At 41.6% G+C, this 21,404-nt stretch overlaps 1 protein-coding gene across 11 annotated transcripts in view; it reads right to left on the reverse strand.

Annotated features, from left to right (window-relative positions):
- Window positions 1–517: 517 nt before the first annotated feature.
- The window catches only part of LOC137217797 (lysine-specific demethylase 5D-like), a 44,566-nt gene continuing 23,679 nt past the window's right edge, over window positions 518–21,404 (reverse strand). For all 11 annotated transcript variants that reach the window (XM_067724745.1, XM_067724754.1, XM_067724752.1 and 8 more), the window contains 14 exons: window positions 9,699–9,818; window positions 9,382–9,576; window positions 8,928–9,109; window positions 8,721–8,845; window positions 8,448–8,595; window positions 7,316–7,412; window positions 6,396–6,754; window positions 5,832–5,970; window positions 4,976–5,155; window positions 4,687–4,821; window positions 3,918–4,508; window positions 3,561–3,639; window positions 3,232–3,431; window positions 518–3,120 (listed from right to left, as the gene is read on the reverse strand). In XM_067724745.1, coding sequence (XP_067580846.1) covers window positions 2,716–3,120; window positions 3,232–3,431; window positions 3,561–3,639; window positions 3,918–4,508; window positions 4,687–4,821; window positions 4,976–5,155; window positions 5,832–5,970; window positions 6,396–6,754; window positions 7,316–7,412; window positions 8,448–8,595; window positions 8,721–8,845; window positions 8,928–9,109; window positions 9,382–9,576; window positions 9,699–9,818 — 2,955 coding nt within the window. In that variant the 3' untranslated portion in view covers window positions 518–2,715. The remainder of the gene's footprint in view (window positions 3,121–3,231; window positions 3,432–3,560; window positions 3,640–3,917; window positions 4,509–4,686; window positions 4,822–4,975; window positions 5,156–5,831; window positions 5,971–6,395; window positions 6,755–7,315; window positions 7,413–8,447; window positions 8,596–8,720; window positions 8,846–8,927; window positions 9,110–9,381; window positions 9,577–9,698; window positions 9,819–21,404) is intronic.

Consider the following 21,404-nt stretch of genomic DNA (forward strand, 5'->3'; position numbering starts at 1 on the left):
GTTTTTTTCTAGCCAGTACCTTGTTTTGACCATATATTAACTGAGTATCTACTTGAGTCCTTCTGTGTCTTTTCTATCAACACACCATGGTTTTGCACTTCTTAATCTGTGTCCGGTCAGTAAATTTGTTTTTCATTGGGGTATAGTTGCTTTACAATGTTGTGGTACTTCCTGTTGTACAACAAAGTGAATCAGCTATATATGTACACATATCCCCTCCCTTTTGGACCTCCCTCCCACCCCCCATCCCACCCATCTAGGTCACCACAGAGCACCGAGCTGAGCTCCCTGTGCTATACAGCAGGTGCCCACTAGCTATCTGTTTCACGCGTGGTAGTGTATATACGTCAAACCTAATCTCCGTATTCGTCCCACTCTCCCCTTCCCGCACTGTGTTCACGTCCGTTCCCTACGTCTGCGTCTCTATTCCTGTCACGCAAATAAGCTCATCTGTACCATTTTTCTAGGTTCCACATACGAGATAATGTTTCTTTTTCAAAAAAATTTTATTGGGGTATAGTTGTTTTACAATGTTGTGTTAGTTTCTACTGTACAGTGGAGTTCCCCATGCTACACAGTAGGTTGTTATCTATATTAGTGTATATATGTCAATCCCAATCTACCAGTTCATCCCACCCCTCACTCTCCCACCTTGGTGTCCATACATTTGTTCTCTACACCTGTCTCTATGCCTTGCAAACTGGTTCATCTGTACCACTTTTCCAGATTCCACATATATGTGTTAATATATTGGTTTTCTCTCACTTCCCTCTGTACGACAGTCTCTAGGTCCGTCCACATCTCTACAACTGAGCCAATTTCATTCCTGTTTATGGCTGAGTAACATTTCATTGTGTGTATACACCGCATCTTCTTTATCCATTCGTCTGTCAATGGACACAGACATTAGGTTGCTTCCATGTCCTGGCGATTGTAAATAGAGCTGCAATGAACCCTGGGGTACATGTGACTTTTTGAATTATGGTTTTCTCAGGGCATTCCCAGCAGTGGGACTGCTGGGTTGTATAGTTCTACTCTGCAGGCAGAAGCTCAACTCTTTCACTACATTATCAGTATTTTCCATTAAATGGTAATTCTCAAAACAGTGAGCTGCATATGTAAACTGTGAGAGAACAAATACAGGGAGCAGATGCTGTATTTAGAAGACACTCTTTAGAAAATACAAAATTTCTGAGGCCCATGGGGAGTCATAGGTCCTTTGCCACATTGCAGAGGAAGAAGAAAGACACAAAAGCTTAAGAAATAATTCTTTTACTTCGATAAAATATCACAAGACATTCTATTTTACCTGATCCTTATGCTGCAAGAGGATATCACTTTTTTTTTTTTTGGACAAGTGAAAAAGGTAAAACTGGGGGAAAGAGACTATGATTAGGTTTCCCAGTAACAAAGCTATACTTTAGGATCACCTGCTGGAATAAAGAAAAGGGAAGAGAATAAAGAGGGTGGCAGTGATTACAGGCATGGAATTTCATAGAAAAACAAAGAAGTCTACACTGGCTGGGGTCAGCAGGAAGAGAGGGAGCAGCATTGACTTAAGACATTCAAACCAGGTTGACAGAATTAGATTACTGGAAAGGAGTAATAGTACAACAGCATCTATATGACTAGACCCCTTAGAGAGAAACACGAAAAACTGATTAAAGGTCTTGTACTGGTGTTGCCCGAGATATTTACACATTGAAATCTTACAAAAAATACTATTAGATGAGATGTTATATTTATCATTTGAAAGCACAGGAAAAGCTTAACAAGTAACATTTTCAACTTCAAATCTATATGAAACAGAACTCATAGCCAACTGTATATGGAAAAACAGATTGGTTCTAGGCTACTACAACGATTTGAAAAAGAAAGAAGTGGGAGGAACCACTCTACCTTAATGTAAAACTTTCTAAAAGCTACATTAATCAAGACAATGGAATATTGCCAAAGGGACAGACATAATGGAATAGGTCAAAACACAGACACACAGTAGAAGCAACATTTTTGACATAATGATAATAAAGCAAGAAAGAAAATAACTTTTCAGTAAGTGGTGCTGAAACTGGCATCCATGAGAAAAAAAGTGAACCTTGACCAAAGGCTAACACCTTATACAATTAACAGTCCTCCACCCCTACCAAGAAAGACCTTATGCATTTTAAAACTAAATTTTTACATTTCCAAACCTCAGCCCTTCACTTTTCTTGTATTCCCAAAAGTGCTAAAAAAAAAATCTGCAGTTTCAAAACACACCTGGTGATGTTTTATTTCTAAGTAAATAAATTAAACATAGACAACAGCTCTAACCAACAATTTGTTTTGCTCTATTCTTTTTTGCCTTACCGAATAATTACATCATAAATGTCTCTTATTACAATGTGAACTAAGGTGAGAAAATAAAAGGAGGTAGAATGAAGTTGGAAAAAGACTTCAAGCACCAAAATATTTTAAAGATATAAGAGGAAAAAAAGAGGAATACAGGAAGAGAAAAAAAAAAAAAAAGAGACATTTGCCTTTCTCAAGTTTTATCTGCACCAGTCTAGGAAAAAAAGTGGCTTGGGAAATATCTCCTTGTATGCTAGTCACAGTAACGTTGCTGGGAAAAGGTGCTATCCATAGGGACAGAGCTTAAAAAACATCACCTTTAGGAGTTAAGATTTGAAAACTATCTGAAGTGACAAATCCCAGATAGAAAAGAAGGTATAGGACCTACAAAGGTCCAGGAGGCAGTGGTATTAAATAAAAATCTTTTGTGTTACTGTCACACTTTTGCTGCTCAGGGTATGACAGGTGTACCAAAGGTGTTGAAGAAGGAAATGGTGTTGTAGAAGTTGAATCCTTCTCTTGTAAGTTATTTTGGATCCCTTTCAAGATAGGGTTATGCTCTGCAGGAGGTGTCATGAATATATTTTCACAAACTGTTCCCTCTTCAAATTCTTTTTCCTCTTGGCCCTCCTCAGGCTTTATCTGTGAACTCCGGGCCTTTTTTGACTCTAGCTCTTCTTGAACAATACGCTCACTCTTTCTACCCAGATCTACTTTCCGCTGCCGCCGCTGTCGCTTCTCAAGTACCTGGCTCCTTATCTGACTTCCTTGGTGCTCAGGCTTCTCCAGCTAGAATAATACACAGACAAGCAGAAAGGAGTTGTGGGTCAGTGGCCAGGCCTGGAATTTCTGCCTACTTGGTCTGCTCTCCTGGCCCTGGCCATCACCCCACCACATCACCTCCAGAAGCGTGCGGATCCGTGCTAGGTCTGGAGGCTGCCCAGCTTGCAACAGCTGCCAGATGCTGTGGTTCTCATCCAGAGTCACCTCAAGGAGATCCCCCTCCAACATGAGCTCCTCCAGCGGGGCCCTAGTTGCCTCAGGCAGTTCCAATACGGGGCCAATCAACTGAGGCAGTACTGAGGAGAGCTGTTCCAAGTCTGGGGCATGTGGAGACAGGCTGCGTTAGAGTGTGCCTCTGTCTGATCCACAACACCTTGACAAAGCCAAGGACCACATGGATTACTCTGGTAGTATCTATTCAACAGCTTACCCACACTTAGACATACCTGTCTTATGTGAGTCATAACTGGCAGCTACCTTCTCAGGACTGCTTACACTGTCTCTGTTCTCCAGCAACCCCTGGACCTGCAAATGAGAGCAAAGATGAGTCACAATAACAGAAGAACCAGGCCCTATTGTTCCTCCCCCAACACCAAGCATGGGATCCTCCACCTCCTGGAACAGGAAAGCAGACACAAGTTTATAAAAGTGGGAAGTCTAGGGATCTGCAGAACATGAATGGGGCAGGGAGGCTAGACCAAGGGAGACTGAAAATTCAAGAACAAAAACAGGGATGCATAGTAAATATGGGTAGTGAGAGGAGACTGAAATTTAAGAACAAGAGCTGGCACTCGGCTGCTAACCTTGGTCATCTCCTTGCCATTGTCTTTTCTGAGACAGTCAGAGACAGCAGCTGAAGAGCAAGTATGGGGATCCTTGGGTGTGGGTTCAAGCTGCAGCTGCTGGTGAAGCTCAGCCAGCCGTTCCAACAGAGCAGTCACATCCTTAGACGCCAGAGCTTCTCTGGCACGGCCTTGCCACCGAATGGCCCTCTCTGTGAGGCACTGCAGGGCCTCACCCTCCGGCAGCCGCACAGGCAGTCTCTGCAGTGCTACCAGCAGTGCCAGTATGGTCTCCAGGCGTGGGCGCCGTGAGCGCATGCACAGTGGACACAAGAATTTGGTGTCCCACTCCCACCAGGCCAGCAGTGGTGATGAGGTGACACTGGGTCTCAGGGAGCTGAAGAGGTGGGGTACTGACACACATCGCCCATGGAACCAGTCCTGACATAGGTCACACTGCAGAGCTCCCACCCCGGCTGGCACCTGCCCACACACACAGATGGAGGTTGCAGAGGAGGCTGTAGCTGATGGACTGAGCTTGGCGGAGTTGGTGTGACGAAGCTGCAGGATTCCCTCCTTCTCCTTCTGTTCCCCCTCCTTGAAGGCCATAATCTGCCAGGCCCAGGACAGAAGAATGGTAGATCAGCACTCTACCCCCTCCCTCTTCTGGTGCCATTAACACCACAAACCACGAGTACTAATGCTCAGGGAGCAAGTGGTCTACCTACAGTCACACAGCTGTGACACTTGCAGGCAGTTTCTTCACCCCATCTGTGCCCAAGTTCCTTACCACGGATCCTGGGTCCCTGAGGTCCTTCGCAGAAAGTCCCAGCAGCTCTGTATCAGATTTATATAACCCCATCTCCTTCTCCATCCACCGGCGCTTGGTCCTGTCTGAACCAGTGTCTGCACATGGGCAAAGCACCTGAGGCACACAGCAGAGAAGTCAGGATTTCCCCACCTCACACTCACTTTCCTCTCCTCCCAGGACCCTCCAAGGTCCCATGTTCTCATGTGAGTCATGTCACAATAGCAAGGCCAGGGATATGACTGGTGTGGTTCACGGTCACAGGACGCACCTCCAGCAATGTGTAGCATGAATTCTTCTTCAGGAATATCTTGGAAGCCTTCTCTCTCCAGGAGTGTGCTGTCAGTACCTGCAACTCTAGCTGTCTCAGTTCTTCCAGCCCTACCGGTAGGTCCCGGCCCACAGCTACCAAGCCCTCCAAATCATCCAAGCATGGGTAGTGGTCACCATTCTGGGACAGGGGCAAGAGAAAAGCTCAGGTGAGTCATGTCAAAAACTACTAAGTGCATGCGGGCTTCCCTGGTGGCACAGTGGTTGAGAGTCCGCCTGCCAATGCAGGGGACACAGGTTTGTGCCCCGGTCCAGGAAGATCCCACATGCCGTGGACCGGCTGGGCCCGTGAGCCATGGCCGCTGAGCCTGCGCGTCCGGAGCCTGTGCTCCACAGCGGGAGAGGCCAGGGCAGTGAGAGGCCTGCATACCGCAAAAAAAACCAAACCAAAACAAAACAAAACTAGTAAGTGCAGACATGCTGACCAATGTTGAGTTTCAAGCTGCATAGTCATGATAAGACTCTATAGACTATTCTGGAGGAAAAAGAGGGATAGCAACAACTTTTCTAACAGAACTCCTAGTTTCACCAGTTCAGGAAAAAACACCTACTTAACAGGCCACTTGTTCTGTTCTGCTTTGCTTTGTCTGGCACTTTCCACATTGATACTCTCTGCTCTAGGCCCATGCACGTGCTTCCCCCTTTCACCTGTTCTCATGCTGATATCCTTAGTTCCTTAAGGGTGCCCTTCAACCTGCAGCTTCCACTTTCTAGCACAACCCAACTGAGTTGTCTAAGACCAAAGTGTCCTTCTTTCAGCTGAATGTTTGAGGTAGGAAAAGAAACAAAGTTCTCACTTGTATCTCATCCACATCAGCAATCCAAGCCTGTGCCTTGGTCAGAGCCTCTTTGAGTGCCTGGATGTTAGGCAGGTGAACAGGGATGTTTTCTGCCTCACGAATTATGGCTTCCAGCGTAGCTGGTGGATGCTTCTGCCTAAAAATGTTTGGGGAAAAAAGAACCAATCCTTAAATGTATACATATACTGGGTTCTTTTCTGGTCCTAGATTTCTTTGGCAAAATCAGAGGTAATGAAAACTTTGACAGAGAAAGTGAGCAACAATTCTCCAATTCTTAGGAACTCTCTAAACACTGAAGTAAACATGTGACTCTTTTAGAAGTCATGTCCAGTGTCTCTCATCCGAGAACAAACTCAGGCCAGGAGTATTTCCTCAATTATTGCCTTTAAACAGTAAAGTATCTATAGGACTGTATGACATGTCATATTAATCGTTTATAGTTTACTGGATGGGTAACTGGGACTCTGGTACCAGAGTCATGCATTAGAAGCCATACTTAGGATCATCCCCAAACTACAAAGACTTTGAGTCACAGTAATATGAAAAAAGTGCGGGCTCCACCTGGCCTCCAGGCAGAAATGAGCCTTTTCTTCCCAGCGCTCTGCAATGGTCAGCAGTTCCTGAAGCTCAGCCCGGGCCTTGTCCACAGAAGGGCTGGAAGCTACTTTGGCACCTGTAACCAACAGCCCCTGCATGATGACCAGGGAGCCCCTTTGGGCCGAAGGGTCCAGTGCTTGCTTTACTTCATCTAGCCATCGTGCTTGCTCCACTTGCTGCTGGAGCTGACGGGCTTCAGGTACTTCCACACCCAGCTGCTGCCCCCTTTCCAACAGGGACCGCAGTTGCCCCAGACTGGCTGGCAGTGAGGCCAGGGTTTTCCGGGCCTCAGCTTGGTAGTCCTCCACCTGCTGCAGGAAATCCTGCAGAGAAATTGAATAACAAACATATTCTTTATTCATCCTGATAGTCAACCAGCTGGCCTTATTGTGCTCCCACTTATCTTCAGTGATGTCCTAAGACATGGCCTGCTTGATATCAACTCATTTATTTACCATAAATACTCCTGCTTCTCCTTTAATTATTTGAAATTTTGTTTGGCCTTTGTTTGTTTGGCCTACTTTAATACCTACTTTTGTTTGGCCTACTTTAATACCATCTTACTCTTCTAGAAAGCTTCCTGACACTTTAAAGTAAAAAAAAAAAAAAAATCTTCCCACCCCCCTTCAGGTTCTCCAATGCCAGGAGTAAGACTTTCATGTAGCCCTCTGCTTAGTATGTACAGTAACTTTTGTTTGGAGGATATCACCTTGTACTGTAAGCTATCAGGATAGACATTGTTGGACCAGCCATCTCCGTAGCTTCTAAGAAAGATGTATTATAAGGAGCTACTTAGAACAATCAGTTCTCACACCTTCCTATAGCATCTTAGACTTTGCTAGTATCTGATGTTAACAAAGATGCCACGCCACATCCCTCTTCACCTTGACAAGCCCCATCTGACGCATGGCACAAGGGAGGCTGCCCATCTGCTCAAGAAGGACCCGGAGCTCAGTCAGGGTCAGTTGTGGTGTTTCAAACCTGCAGGAGTCAGGCAGAAAAAATTCACTCAATAAACCTGCGAAGTCCATACTTCATGCATTCATGAGAAACCCATCATCCTTATTTCTCTTCCATGTAATAGTAATGCTTCCAAAGTCATTTTCTAAATTGGTACTGTGAACCAATAAGTTAAGATAAAAAAGACCTGAGGACAATTGACAGCTGACAGAAACTGTTAACGAAGACTGGAGATAACCTAAGTGAGAGAATCTAACTTTTTGAGGAAATTTAATAGTTTGGGGTCTAGGGTAAGTGTCATTAGTTAGAAGAGTGAAAATAAATACAGAGTTTTTCTGGACATAACAAAAATATGAGATGGTCCCTAGATAACTTATTTGCTGTAGTATTCAGTTAAGACATATAAGGAGACCTAAATGTAGAATAAGTAAGACATAAAAGTAAACAGCCAGCAGGATATGAGCAGTAGTCAAGGCCACTGACCATGAGTATCCCTTGTCAAGCTGCGAAAGTTTTTATTTCTTTTGAAGTAGAAAAAGAAAACAAGTTATCTACAAGAGGGAATCACCTCTACTATTTTAACTGTTTAAAAACTTCAAGTTAAAAAAAAATGACTCTGACATTCTGATTAATAGCTCCTATTTTTCCTTTACTTAAAATTTATAAAGCATATGTATATAAATAATAAGTTAATTTTTCAGTCAGAGAAATTCCAGTGGTTGAATATCTTCATGAAATTTGCTGATAGGTCAGGACTACAATTTTTCCATTCATGACATATTATGTTTGAAGTTGCCTATTTTCAATGGTTTGTTGTTCATATCCCACTGTTTTCATGTCTTAATAAGTTCTCACTGTAAGTTATCCTATGTTGAATCCATGCCTTGTCAACTAGATTATTAACTATTGGTCACCAATAAATATAACTGATTATATATACACAGATATAGAACATATTAACTTTTGTTACATGGATTCTTCACTTACAGTCTACCCATTTTTTCTTACCGATTTTCACATACTGCCCATCCTTTTTGGGTCTCTTCTCTAACATACCTGACCTCTTGGTCACTGACCAGACCCAACACTTGGGTGACACAAGCCTCTGCTTCATTCAGGCAATTCGTCAATCGCTGAAGCAGCTCACTGTTAGGGAACCTTCTTTCACGGGCCTCAGACTCCAGTGCCCTTAGCTCTTCAAAGCCTGGAGAGACAGTTAAAGTTTCAAGAGGTAGGCAGTATTATGAACAGCTGGAGAAGAGGGATTGGGAGTGCTGAAGAAAAAGAAACAGTGCTTGCCCTTGGGTTGTTCCACCTCTTATCACTTACTCCGCTTCCGGCCATCCTCTACCTCTAGGGCCTCTCGCACTTTGTTAGCCCAGGTGTCAAAGGACTCGGCGCGAACCTTCAGCTTATGTAGCATGGCGGGGAGCTCATCCAAGGTGTAACGGTATCTGGGGGAATGGTGCAAAGAAAAGCACATCTGGCCCAGTTCTATAAACTGCTCTGTGTCCTCCAAGTAGGCCCCATGCTCACCGCAGGTACTGCCGGCTACTGGAACACTTGCAGAGGTCATTGATGTGGGAAAGGCAGACGAGGCCATCTGGGCAGTCATAGCAGGCCAGGGCTGATAGGAAGCATGTGGTCTTGCACTTGATGCACTGGCGTTCATCATCTGGGAGCAGCTCAAAAGCCTCTCGCTCAGCCTCCGTGATGCCCTGGGGGTGTTCAACCCACATATACTGTAAAGACTAGGAGCAGGGTTGTGGACACCCCACCTCAGCCAACACCGAGCCCTGCTGTGGGCTCAACCGTGTAAGGACAGCTGTAGAGAAATCGGAAGAAAAAAATATAAACAAATATAGTTTTCCTTCATCTTCAAAATGTGTGACTTAGAGATGAGGAACAGAATTCTTACTCAATTTCTGTCTATGTCTCCCATCCATAGTCTACTTCACTGAATCCCTGAGTTCTGTTCTCCACCACGCACCTTGTCCAATAGGGACTTCCGTAAATGTCGCTCCTCCTGCACCATAATGAACATCTCCTTGTACACAGCCACAGCCAGGTTCAAGTCTAACTTCTCTGGAAAAGCAGCCATTTTGCATATGAGCTCCTCATGGGAGAAGACACAGTAGCGCCGAAGTCGGCGGTAGTGTTCGATGCACTGGCGTCCAGAAGGCAGCTGTAAGCAGTTCAAGTCTTTGTTAGAGAATCTGGAGACCAGAGTGCTTACCTTCTCCACAATAACCTCTACTCATATTCTTTACACTTTTCTATCTGCAAACCCATCCATTCTAGACTCACCCAATCAGCAGTACAAAAGTTGACAGCCTCTGCAAAGTTGTAGCCTTGGTTAAAGCCGCTGTGATAAGCTCGAGGGAAAGTGATGACAAATTCTCCTGCACACTGATTTGTACGCACAACCTGAAAAGAAGAGACAGGAGGGTGTGGGTCAGGACTAAGGATGGGATGTAGAGTCAAGAATGCCTTTCACATAAATTCTACTTCAGCATTTATGTGCCCTAAAAGAGAAAATGAAGAGTGTGATGGTTAAAAGTGATATTCAGACAAAAGTACAGATGAAAATAATGCACAATTCAAGAATTAAATACATCAGTCATCCATAAACGAGAAGAAAATTCGTAACATCAACAAATAAAGAAATGTCAATTTCAAAGGTTGGGAAATAATATCAGCACGAATGATGGAATGGGAACTCCAAACTTTTCTCCCTCTACCAATGACTAGGCTGGCAAAAAGTTTCCTAAGCATTTTCAAAATTCTGCAGTAAAATCACAAACTACAAAAACCATAAATTAAAAAAAGGAAGAAACAAGAAGAAATTTTTAAACTGTCACAAGTACACCATGGTGTCATAACTTCTCAGTCTATGACCCCTTCACCCAATCTCAACAGCTACCTTGAGGACAGCAGTTTTAAGATCCTGGTGCAGCCTGCTGGTGCCTGCAGCACAATGTAAATCTTGTTTTCAAAAAACTGATGTGTATTTTGACCTGTCACATGGCTCCCTGAAAAATCAGCTCAAGTATCTCCCCTTATTTCATCTGCCTGAGGGTTTCCCCTCACGAATAGAAGCGGCTTCACATGTTCTGTTTGTTGAAAGCATGCAAAGAAAAATGTATTACCCGCTGTCACCTTTACTATGATAAAAAAGGCTGACCAAAAAATAAATTCTAAAATGCCTGGGAAGTAAAAGGCAAGGGAAAGAGATATTTGGGGAAATAAGGGCTCTGAAAACCTCCTACTTATTTCTGAAAATTGAGAAGGCTATATGAATACTAAGGAAAAAAACCTGTGAAGACCCTAAACTCCAACCTCTGGCTGATTTTTTGGCTACAATCAGGTGGTGACAGTTTTAAACAGCTTTCACTAATCACTGAAAAAGAGCCCCCAACCAGAGCCAACCTGGGAAGACTGGGAGGATATATTTTTCTTTCTCTCTTCTTGGTTTAAGGAAAAGTCTCACTGATAGATGACTACCACTCTAATGGAACAGAGAAAAACAACAGACTTTACAAGATTACTTCAAGCCCATAAAAAAGACACTCAAAGTCATTAGTCATTAGGGAAATACACATCAAAATCACATGAGATACTTTTTACCACTGTGATGGCCAAAGATTTTTTTTAAAGAAAATAACAAGATGGGGAAGATGTAGAAAAAAATGGAACCTGTCAGTAGGAAAGTATACTGGTGGATCCACTATGGAACACAGTACGGAGGTTCCTTAGAAAGATAAACGTTGAATCATATGATGCAGCATTTCTGGCTATATAACAAAGAATTGAAAGCAAGCGCTCAGGGACTTCCCTGGCGGTCCAGTGGTTAAGACTTCACCTTCAAGGAAGACCTTCAAGATAGCGGAGGAGTAAGACATGGAGATCACCTTCCTCTCCACAAATACATCAAAAATACATCTACACGTGGAACAACTCCTACAGAACACCTACTGAACGCGGGCAGAAGACCTCAGAATTCCCAAAAAGCAAGAAACCCCCCATGTACCTGGGTAGGGAAAAAGAAGAAAAAAACAGAGACAAAAGAATAGGGACAAGACCCACACCTCTGGGAGGAAGCTGTGAAGGAGGACAAGTTTCCACACACTAGGGAGACCCTTCACTGGCGGAGATGGGGGTGGCGGTGAGGAAGCTTTGGAGCCACGGAGGAGAGCACAGCAACAGGGGTGCGGAGGGCAAAGTGGAGAGATTCCCACACAGAGGATCGGTGCCAACCGGCACTCACCAGCCTGAGGCGCTTGTCTGCTCACCTGCTGCAGCAGGTGGTGGCTGGGAGCTGAGGCTCGGGCTTTGGAGGTCAGATCCCAGGGAGAGGACTGGGGTTGATTGCGTGACCACAGCCGGAAGGGGGCTAGTGTGTCACAGCTACCTGGGAGAAAGTCAGGGAAACAGTGTGGAACTGCCTAAGAGTTAAGAGACCACTGTTTCAGGGTGCGTGAGGAGAGGGGATTCAGAACACCACCTAAACGAGCTCCAGAAATGGGCATGAGCCGCGGCTATCAGCACAGACCCCAGAGATGGGCATGAGACGCTAAGGCTGCGGCTGCTGCCACCACCAAGGGGCCTGTGTGCGCGCACAGGTCACTATCCACACCTCCCTTCCAAGGAGCCCGTGCAGCCCACCACTGCCAGGTTCCCGGGATCCAGGGACAACTTCCCAGGGAGAACGCACGGCGCGCCTCAGGCTGGTGCAATGTCACGCCGGCCTCTGCCGCCGCAGGTTCGCCCCGCACTCTGATCCCCTCCCTCCCCCTGGCCTGAGTGAGGCAGAGCCCCCGAATCAGCGGCTCCTTTAACCCCGTCCTGTCTGAGCAAAGAACAGACGCCCTCCGGCGACCTACAGGCAGAGGCCGGGCCAAATCCAAAGCTGAGCCCCGGGAGCTGTGAGCACAAAGAAGAGAAAGGGAAATCTCTCCCAGCAGCCTCAGAAGCATCGGATTAAAGCTCCACAATCAACTTGATGTACCTGCATCTGTGGAATACATGAATAGACAACGAGTCATCCCAAAATTGAGGTGGTGGACTTTGGGAGGAACTGTAGACTTGGGGTTTGCTTCCTGCACCTAATTTCTTTCTGGTTTTATGTTTATTTTAGTTTAGTTTTTATCATTGTGGATTAGTTTATTGGTTTCGTTGCTCTCTTCCTCTTTATTTTGTTTTTCCTTTTTTCTCTTTTCGTGAATGTGTGTGTTTCTTTATGTGATTTTGTCTGTTTAGGTTTGCTTTTACCACTTGTCCTAGAGTGTTTTTGGTTTTTTTTACACTTTTTGTTTTGTTTCTTTTTATGAGTGTGTGTGTGTTTCTTTGTGTGATTTTGTCTGTTTAGTTTTGCTTTACCATTTGTTTTGGGATTCTTTTTTTTTTTTTCTTCCTTTTCTTCCAAGCTGTGCAGCTGGCAGATATTGGTGCTTACGAACAGGTGTTGGGCCTGAGCCTCCAAGGTGGTAGAGCCAAGTCCAGGACACTGGACCAGCAGAGACCTTCCAGCCCCACATAATAACAATCAGTGAGAGCTCTCCCAGAGATCTCTGTCTCAACACTAAGACTGAGCTCCACCCAACAGCAAGCAAGCTGCAGTGCTGGATGACTCATGACAAACAACAAGCAAGAGAGCAACAACCCCACCCATTAGCAGAGAGGCTGCCTAAAATCATAATAAGTTCACAGACACCTCAAAACACACCACCAGACGTGGACCTGCCCACCAGAAAGACAAGATCCAGCCTCATCCACCAGAACACAGGCACCAGTCCCCTCCACCGCAAAGCCTACACAACCCACTGAACCAACCTTACCCACTGGGGGCAGACACCAGAAGCAATGGGAACTATGAACCTGCAGCCTGAGAAAAGGAGACCCCAAACACAGTAAGATAAGCAAAATGAGAAGACAGAGACATACACAGCAGATGAAGGAGCAAAGTAAAACCCCACCAGACCAAACAAATGAAGAGGGAATAGGCAGTCAACCTGACAAAGAACTCAGAGGAATGACAGTAAAGACGATCCGAGATCTTGGAAACAGAATGGAGAAAATACAAGAAACCTTTAACAAGGACCTAGGAGAACTAAAGTGCAAGCAAACAATGATGAACAACACAATAAATGAAACTGAAAATTCTCTAGAAGGAATCAATAGCAGAATAACTGAGGCAGAAGAACAGAGAAGTGACCTGGAAGATAAAATAGTGGAAATAACTGCCACAGAGCAGAATAAAGAAAAAAGAATGAAAAGAATTGAGGACAGTCTCAGAGACCTCTGGGACAACATTAAACGCACCAACATTCGCATTATACGGGTCCCAGAACAAGAAGAGAAAAAGAAAGGGACTGAGAAAATATTTGAAGAGATTATAGTTGAAAACGTCCCTAATATGGGAAAGGAAATAGTCAAGTCCAGGGAGCGCAGAGAGTCCCAGATAGGATAAATCCAAGGAGAAAAAACGCCAAGACACATATTAATCAAACTATCAAAAAAGAAATACAAAGAAAAAAATATTAAAACAGCAAGGGAAAAGCAGCAAATAACATACAAGGGAATCCCTGTCAGGTTAACAGCTGACCTTTCAGCAGAAACTCTGCAAGGCAGAAGGGAGTGGCAGGACATATTTAAAGTGATGAAAGGGAAAAACTACAATCGAGATTACGCTACCCAGCAAGGATCTCATTCGATTCGACAGAGAAATTAAAACCTTTATAGACAAGCAAAAGCTAAGAGAATTCAGCACCGCCAAACCAGCTTTACAACGAATGATAAAGGAACTTCTCTAGGCAGGAAACACAAGAGAAGGAAAAGACCTACAATAAAAAACCCCAAACAATTAAGAAAATGGTAATAGGAACATACGTATCAATAATTACCTTAAATGTAAATGGATAAAATGCTCCAATCAAATGGTAGAGACTGGCTGAATGGATACAAAAACAAGACCCATATATATGCTGTCTACAAGAGACACACTTCAAACCTAGGGACACAAACAGACTAAAATTGGGGGAATGGAAAAAGATATTCCATGCAAATGGAAATCAAAAGAAAGGTGGAGTAGCAATACTCATGTCAGACAAAACAGACTCTAAAAGATTATTAGAAGAGACAAAGAAGGACACCACATAATGATCAAAGGATGAATCTAAGAAGAAGATACAACAATTAAATATTTATGCACCCGACACAGGCGATCCTTAATAGATAAGGCAAATGCTAACAGCCTAAAAGGGGAAATCGACAGTAACAGAGTAATAGTAGGGGACTTTATACCCCACTTTCACCAGTGGACAGATCATCCAAGTGAATATAAATAAGGAAACACAAGTTTTAAATGACACAGATGGACTTAATTGATATTTATAGGATATTCTATCCCAAAACAACAGAATACATTTTCTTCTCAAGTGCACGTGGAACATTCTCCAGAAGAGACCATATCTTGGGTCACAAATCAAGCCTCAGTATTTAAGAAAATTGAAATCATATCAAGTATCTTTTCTGACCACAATGCTATGAGACTAGGTATCAACTACAGGAAAAAAACTGCAAAAAAATACAAAAACATGGAGGCTAAACAACACACTACTAAACAACCAATGGATCACTGACGAAATCAAAGAGGAAAACAAAAAGTACCTAGAGAGAAAGGAAAATGAAAGCATAATGATCCAAAACCTATGGGAAACAGCAAAAGCAGTTCTAAGAGAGAAGTTTAGAGCAATACAACCCTATCACAAGAAACATCTCAAATAAACAACATAACCTTACACCTTAAGCAATTAGAGAAAAAAGAACCAAAAAAGCCTGAAGTTAGCAGGAAGAAAATAATCATAAAGATCAGATCAGAAATAAATGAAAAAAAAATAAAAGAAACATTAGCAAAGACTGATAAAACTAAAAGCTGGCTCTTTGAGAAGATAAACAAAATTAATAAACGATTAGCCAGGCTCATCCAGAAAAAAAGGGAGAAGACTCAAATCATCAGAATTAGAAATGAAAAAGAAGTAACACTGACACTGCAGAAATACAAAGGATCATGAGAGTCTACTTCAAGCAACTTTATGCCAATAAAATGGACAACCTGGAAGAAATGGACAAATTCTTAGAAAGATATAACCTTCTAAGACTGAACCAGGAAGAAACAGAAAACATGAACAGACCAATCGCAAGTAATGAAATTGAAACTGTGCTTAACAATCTTCCAGCCAACAAAATTCGAGGACCAGATGGCTTCACAGGTGAATTCTATCAAACATTTAGAGAAAAGCTAATAACCATCCTTCTCAAACTCTTCACAGCAGAGGGAGGAACACTCCCAGGGTCATTCTACAAGGCCACCAATGCCTTGATACCAAAACCAGACAAGATGTCACAAAGAAAGAAAACTACAGGCCAATATCACTGATGAACATAGACACAAAAATCCTCAAAAAAATACTAGCAAACAGAATCTGACAGCACATTAAAAGGATCATACACCATGACCAAGTGGGGTTTCTTCCAGGAATGCAAAGATTCTTCAATATGTGCAAATCAATCAATGTGATACACCATATTAACAAACTGATGGAGAAAAACCATGTGATCACCTCAACAGATGCAGAAAAAGCTTTTGAAAAAATAACGATTGCAACAAAAAGAATAAAATATCTAGGAATAAACCTATCTAAGGAGACAAAAGACCTGTATGCAGAAAACTATAAGACACTGATGAAAGAAATTAAAGATGATACAAATAGATGGAGAGATATACCATGTTCTTGGATTGGAAGAATCAACATTGTGAAAATGACTCTACTACCCAAAACAATCTACAGATTCAATGCAATCCCTATCAAACTACCCCTGGCATTTTTCACAGAACTATAACAAAAAAATGCCACAATTTGTATGGAAACACGAAAGACCCCAAATAGCCAAAGCAATCTTGAGAAAGAAAAACAGAGCTGGAGGAATCAGGCTCCTGGACTTCAGACTATATTACAAAGCTACAGTAATCAAGACCGTATGGTACTGGCACAATAAAAGAAATATAGATCAATGCAACAGGATAGAAAGCCCAGAGATAAACCATGCATCTTTGGTCACCTTATGTACGACAAAGGAGGCAAGAATACAGAGTGGAGAAAAGACAGTCTCTTCAATAAGTGGTGCTGGGAAAACTGCACAGCTACATGTAAAAGAACGAAGTTAGAACTCTTCCTAACACCATACACAAAAACTCAAAATGGATTAAAGACCTAAATGTAAGGCCAGACACTGCAAAACTCTTAGAGGGAAACACAGGCAGCTCTCTATGACACAAATCACAGCAAGATCCTTTTTGACCCACCTCCTAGAGAAATGGCAATAAAAACAAAAATAAACAATTGGGCCTGATGAAACTTAAAAGCTTTTCCACAGCAAAGGAAACCATAAACAAGACACAAAGACAACCCTGAGAATGGGAGAAAGTATTTGCAAATGAAGCAATTCACAAAGGATTAATTTCTGAAATACACAATCAGCTCATGCAGCTTAATATCAAAAAAACAATCAACCCAATCCAAAAATGGGCAGAAGACGTAAACAGACATTTCTCCCAAGAAGATATACAGATGGCCAACAAACACATGAAAGAATGTTCATCATTCATCATTAGAGAAATGTAAATCAAAACTACAATGAGATATCATCTCACACCGGTCAGAATGGCCATCATCAAAAAATCTACAAACAATAAATGCCGGAAAGGGTGGTGGGAATGTAAACTGATACAGCCACTATGGAGAACAGTATGGAGGTTCCTCAGAAAACTACAAATAGAACTACCATATGACCCAGCAATCCCACTACTGGGTATATAGTGTGAAAAAACCATAGTTCAAAAAGAGACATGTACCACAATATTCATTGCAGCTCTATTTACAATAGCCAGAACACTCTATGACATAAATCACAGCAAGATCCTTTTTGATCCTGTTGCAGTTTATCTTATGACAGGGTTTCCGAAAGCAAGCTCATCACATGGGATGAACTGTGCCGAAGCACAGCAGTAGAGGGCTGCCGCTGGCTCAGGCAAAACAGTGCCGTCTGTCCTGCTGTGGTAGGTTTTATTTAAGCATTATCTATGTTTACAGCTTAAGACTTGTTTTCTTAACATTCCAGAAATGCCAAAGCAGCAACATATGCTTTTATTGATTATACAGGCAACAATGGGCTTTCTTGAAGACATGCCGTGCTTCGTCCTTGAGCTCATAAGCAGCACAAGGACATCTCCTCGTGTTCCCATCATTCTGATTATACTAAAGTAACACAAGGACGTTTCCTTGTGTTCTGATTATACTGAGGTCATTTCATGGATCAGTGCCCAGAGTATCCAGGACTGCCTGCAGTCCTGGCTTATTCGCCCGCCCTCGGTTTGCCGAGGGCTGCCAGCCCCTTGCTTTGCAGAGGGGTTCTGGCTTATGGGTCACGTCTCCTTTCCATGTCCTCAGTTATTCCACTACAGATCCAACTCCTAGATTAATTAAAATAAAAACAAAAGTAAACAAATGGGACCTAATGAAACTTAAAATGTTTTGACAGCAAAGGAAACCATAAACAAGACAAAAAGACAACCCTCAGAATGGGAGAAAATATTTGCAAATGAAGCAACTGACAAAGGATAAATCTCCAAAATATACAAGAAACCAAACTGAGTTATTTGTAGTGAGGTGGATGGACCTACAGTGTGTCATACAGAGTGAAGTAAGCCAGAAAGAGAAAAACAAACACCATATGCTAATACATATATATGGAATCTAAAATAAATGGATGTGATGAACCTAGGGGCTCAACGGGAATAAAGATGGAGACGTAGAGAATGGACCTGAGGACACGGAGGGGCGTGGGAAGAGTAAGCCGGGATGAAGTAAGAGAGTAGCACTAACGTATCTACACTACCAAATGTAAAATGGATGGCTAGTGGGAAGCTGCTGCATAGCACAGGGAGATCAGCTCAGTGCTTTGTGACCACCTAGTGGGGGGGATAGGAAGGGTGGGAGGGAGGTTTAAGAGAGAGGGGATATGCGGATGTATGCACACATATAGCTGATTTGCTTTGTTATACAGCAGAAACTAACACAACATTGTAAAGAAATTATACTCCAATAAAGATGTTAAAAAAACATCTTTGCTTTCCAATGCAGGGGTGCGGGTTTGATCTCTGGTCCGGGAGCTAAGATCCCAAATGCCTCTAGTCCAGAAAACTGAAACATAAAACATAAAAGCATAAAACATAAAAAGAGGTAATATTGTAACAAATTTAATAAAAAAACTTAAAAGAAAATGGTCCACATCAAAAAAATCCTTAAAGAAAAAACTGCTCAAACATTTTTATAGACAAATGTTGAAAAGCATTATTATTCACAATAGTCAAAAAGTGGAAAAAACCTAAATGTCTATGGAGAGAAGAATGGATAAACAAAATGTGGCATACATATATAATGGAATACTTTTAGGCCAAAAAATCAATGACAAACTGACATGCTACAACATGGATAAACCCTGGAATTATAGTAAGTGAAAGAAAGTGAGACACGAAGGCCACATACTGTACAATTACATTTACAGGAAATATCCAGAATAGGTCATCTGTACAGACCAAAAATAAGTCTTTGGCTCAAGGACTAGGAGAAAGGGGTGAATGGAGACTGACTAGATGGCCAAAGATTTGTTTTTGGAACTACACAGAGGTGGTAGTTGCACAACACTGTGGATGTACTTAACCCACTGAATTATTCACTTTTAAATCGTTTATTTTCTACAGTGTATTTTGTATTATGTATTTGTATTACGCATTATCTCAAATGACAACCCCCAAATTAGTTCAGAAAAGTCACTAAACAACAACGCTACCACAAAAGCAGTAATAACAAATACTGAGAGGAAGTGGTAATGACACAATCTGATTTCTGGAGCTGCCACAATACAATACTCAGAAGTCCTATTTTCAAGAAAATATGTATAACTGATTCACTTTGTTATAAAGCAGAAACTAACACACCACTGTAAAGCAATTATACCCCAATAAAGATGTAAAAAAAAAAGAGAAAATATTAGAAGGCAAATGAAAAAATAGGAAAGTATGGCCTATTCAACAAAACTATCCCTGAAAACTGGACCTGACAAAATCTGAAAATCAACTGTCTTAAATAAGCATAGTTAAAATACTGTTCAAAGAACTGAAGAAAAACAGGGGAATGGTGTCCCCTGCAAATAGAGAATTTCAATAAAGAAAAAAATTACAAAAAGGAGACAGAGAAGTATTCCTAAGCTATAAATGAAAATAATTAAGGGGAGAAAGTCACTGGATGGTTTCAACAGATTTGGGTAGGCTAAAGAAAAAATCAGCAAGCTTTAAAATAGGTTGACTGAGATTATTCAGTCTGAGAAGCACTGGAGAAAAAAGAATAAAGAAAAATAACCTAAAACACCTGTGGGACACCAATAACAACATCAATACATGCATTATGGAAGTCCAGAGAAAGAGGACAGAAATAAAATGGCAGAAAGACATTTGAAGAAATAATGGCTGAACAATTCCCAAATTTTAGGAAAAAGTGTGCACATCCAAGAAGCTCAATCCACTCAATCCACTCTAAGTAGAATAAATTTAAAAACTTTAACCAAACTCTCAAAAGCCAAAACCAAAGACAGAATCTTGAGAGTAGCAACGGAGAAGCAATTTATCATATATAATGAATCCTCAATAAGACTATCAGCAGATTTCTCATCAGAAATCAGGGATGTCAGAAGTTTGCGATAACACAGAGTGATGAAAGAAAAAAGAATGAAGAAGAAATAAAGATAACATTGCTTATATGTGGAATCTAGAAAAACGATACAGATGAATTTATTTGCAAAGCAGAAACAGAGACACAGATGTAGAGAACAAAACATAAGGACACCAAGGCGGGAAAGGAGGGGTGGGATGAATTGGGAGATTGGGATTGACATATATACACTACTGGATTGACGTATATACACTACTATGTATAAAATAGATAACTACCAAGAACCTACTGCACAGTACAGGGAATTTTATACTCTGTTGTGACCTAAATGGGAAGGAAATCCAAAAAAGAAGGGATATATTTCTATGTATAACTGATTCAATTTGCTGTAGAGCAGAAACTAACACAACACTGTAAAGCAACTGTACTCCAATAAAAATTAATTTAAAAAAAAAGGAAATTAAAAAAAAGAGAGCTATTCCTAGAGAATCAAAAGCTGAGGAAGTTTGTGTCTAGCAGATATGTGTGCTCTGTAAGAAATGTTAAAGGGAGTCCTTCAGACTGAAATTAAAGGACACTAGAGTGTAACCAGAATCCATACAAAGAAAATAAGAATACTGAAAAAGGTATCTAAATTGGCAAACACAAAAACCAGTGGTGCATTTTTTATGACTCCTATTTTCTTTATAAATGACAAGTGCATGGAATGAAAATTTTAATACCATGTCCAAGGGCAAACAAGTAATTTGTGACAATAATAATATAAAAGAAGACGGACAGACCTACATAGGAACGAAGAATTTTGTTTGAAACTTACTATTGAAAATAAATTGGTATTAATTCAGACCAGATTGTTTTAAAACAGTAATTGTAATCACCAAGGTAACCATTAAGAAAATAACTAGAAAATAAACACCAGATAAGGGCATTAAGTAGAATTAAACTGGAATAAACCAATTAATCACAAGGAAGGAAGTAATGGAATAACTGAGGAATAAAAAAGATTCAGAAAAAAAAAAAAAAAAGATTCAGGACATGCACAAAACAACAAATGGCAGAAAGAAGTAAAGTTCTTCCTTACTGACAATTATATTAAGTTTAAAATTAAAGTTTCAAAAAGCAAAGACTGGCAGAATTAATAAAAAACTTCATTCAACTATTATCTTCTTTATAAAAAACTCACCTACACATAAGACACAAGTGGACTCAAAGTAAAACAATGAAA

The sequence above is a fragment of the Pseudorca crassidens genome, chromosome Y (assembly GCF_039906515.1).
Source record: "Pseudorca crassidens isolate mPseCra1 chromosome Y, mPseCra1.hap1, whole genome shotgun sequence".
NCBI lineage: Eukaryota > Metazoa > Chordata > Mammalia > Artiodactyla > Delphinidae > Pseudorca > Pseudorca crassidens.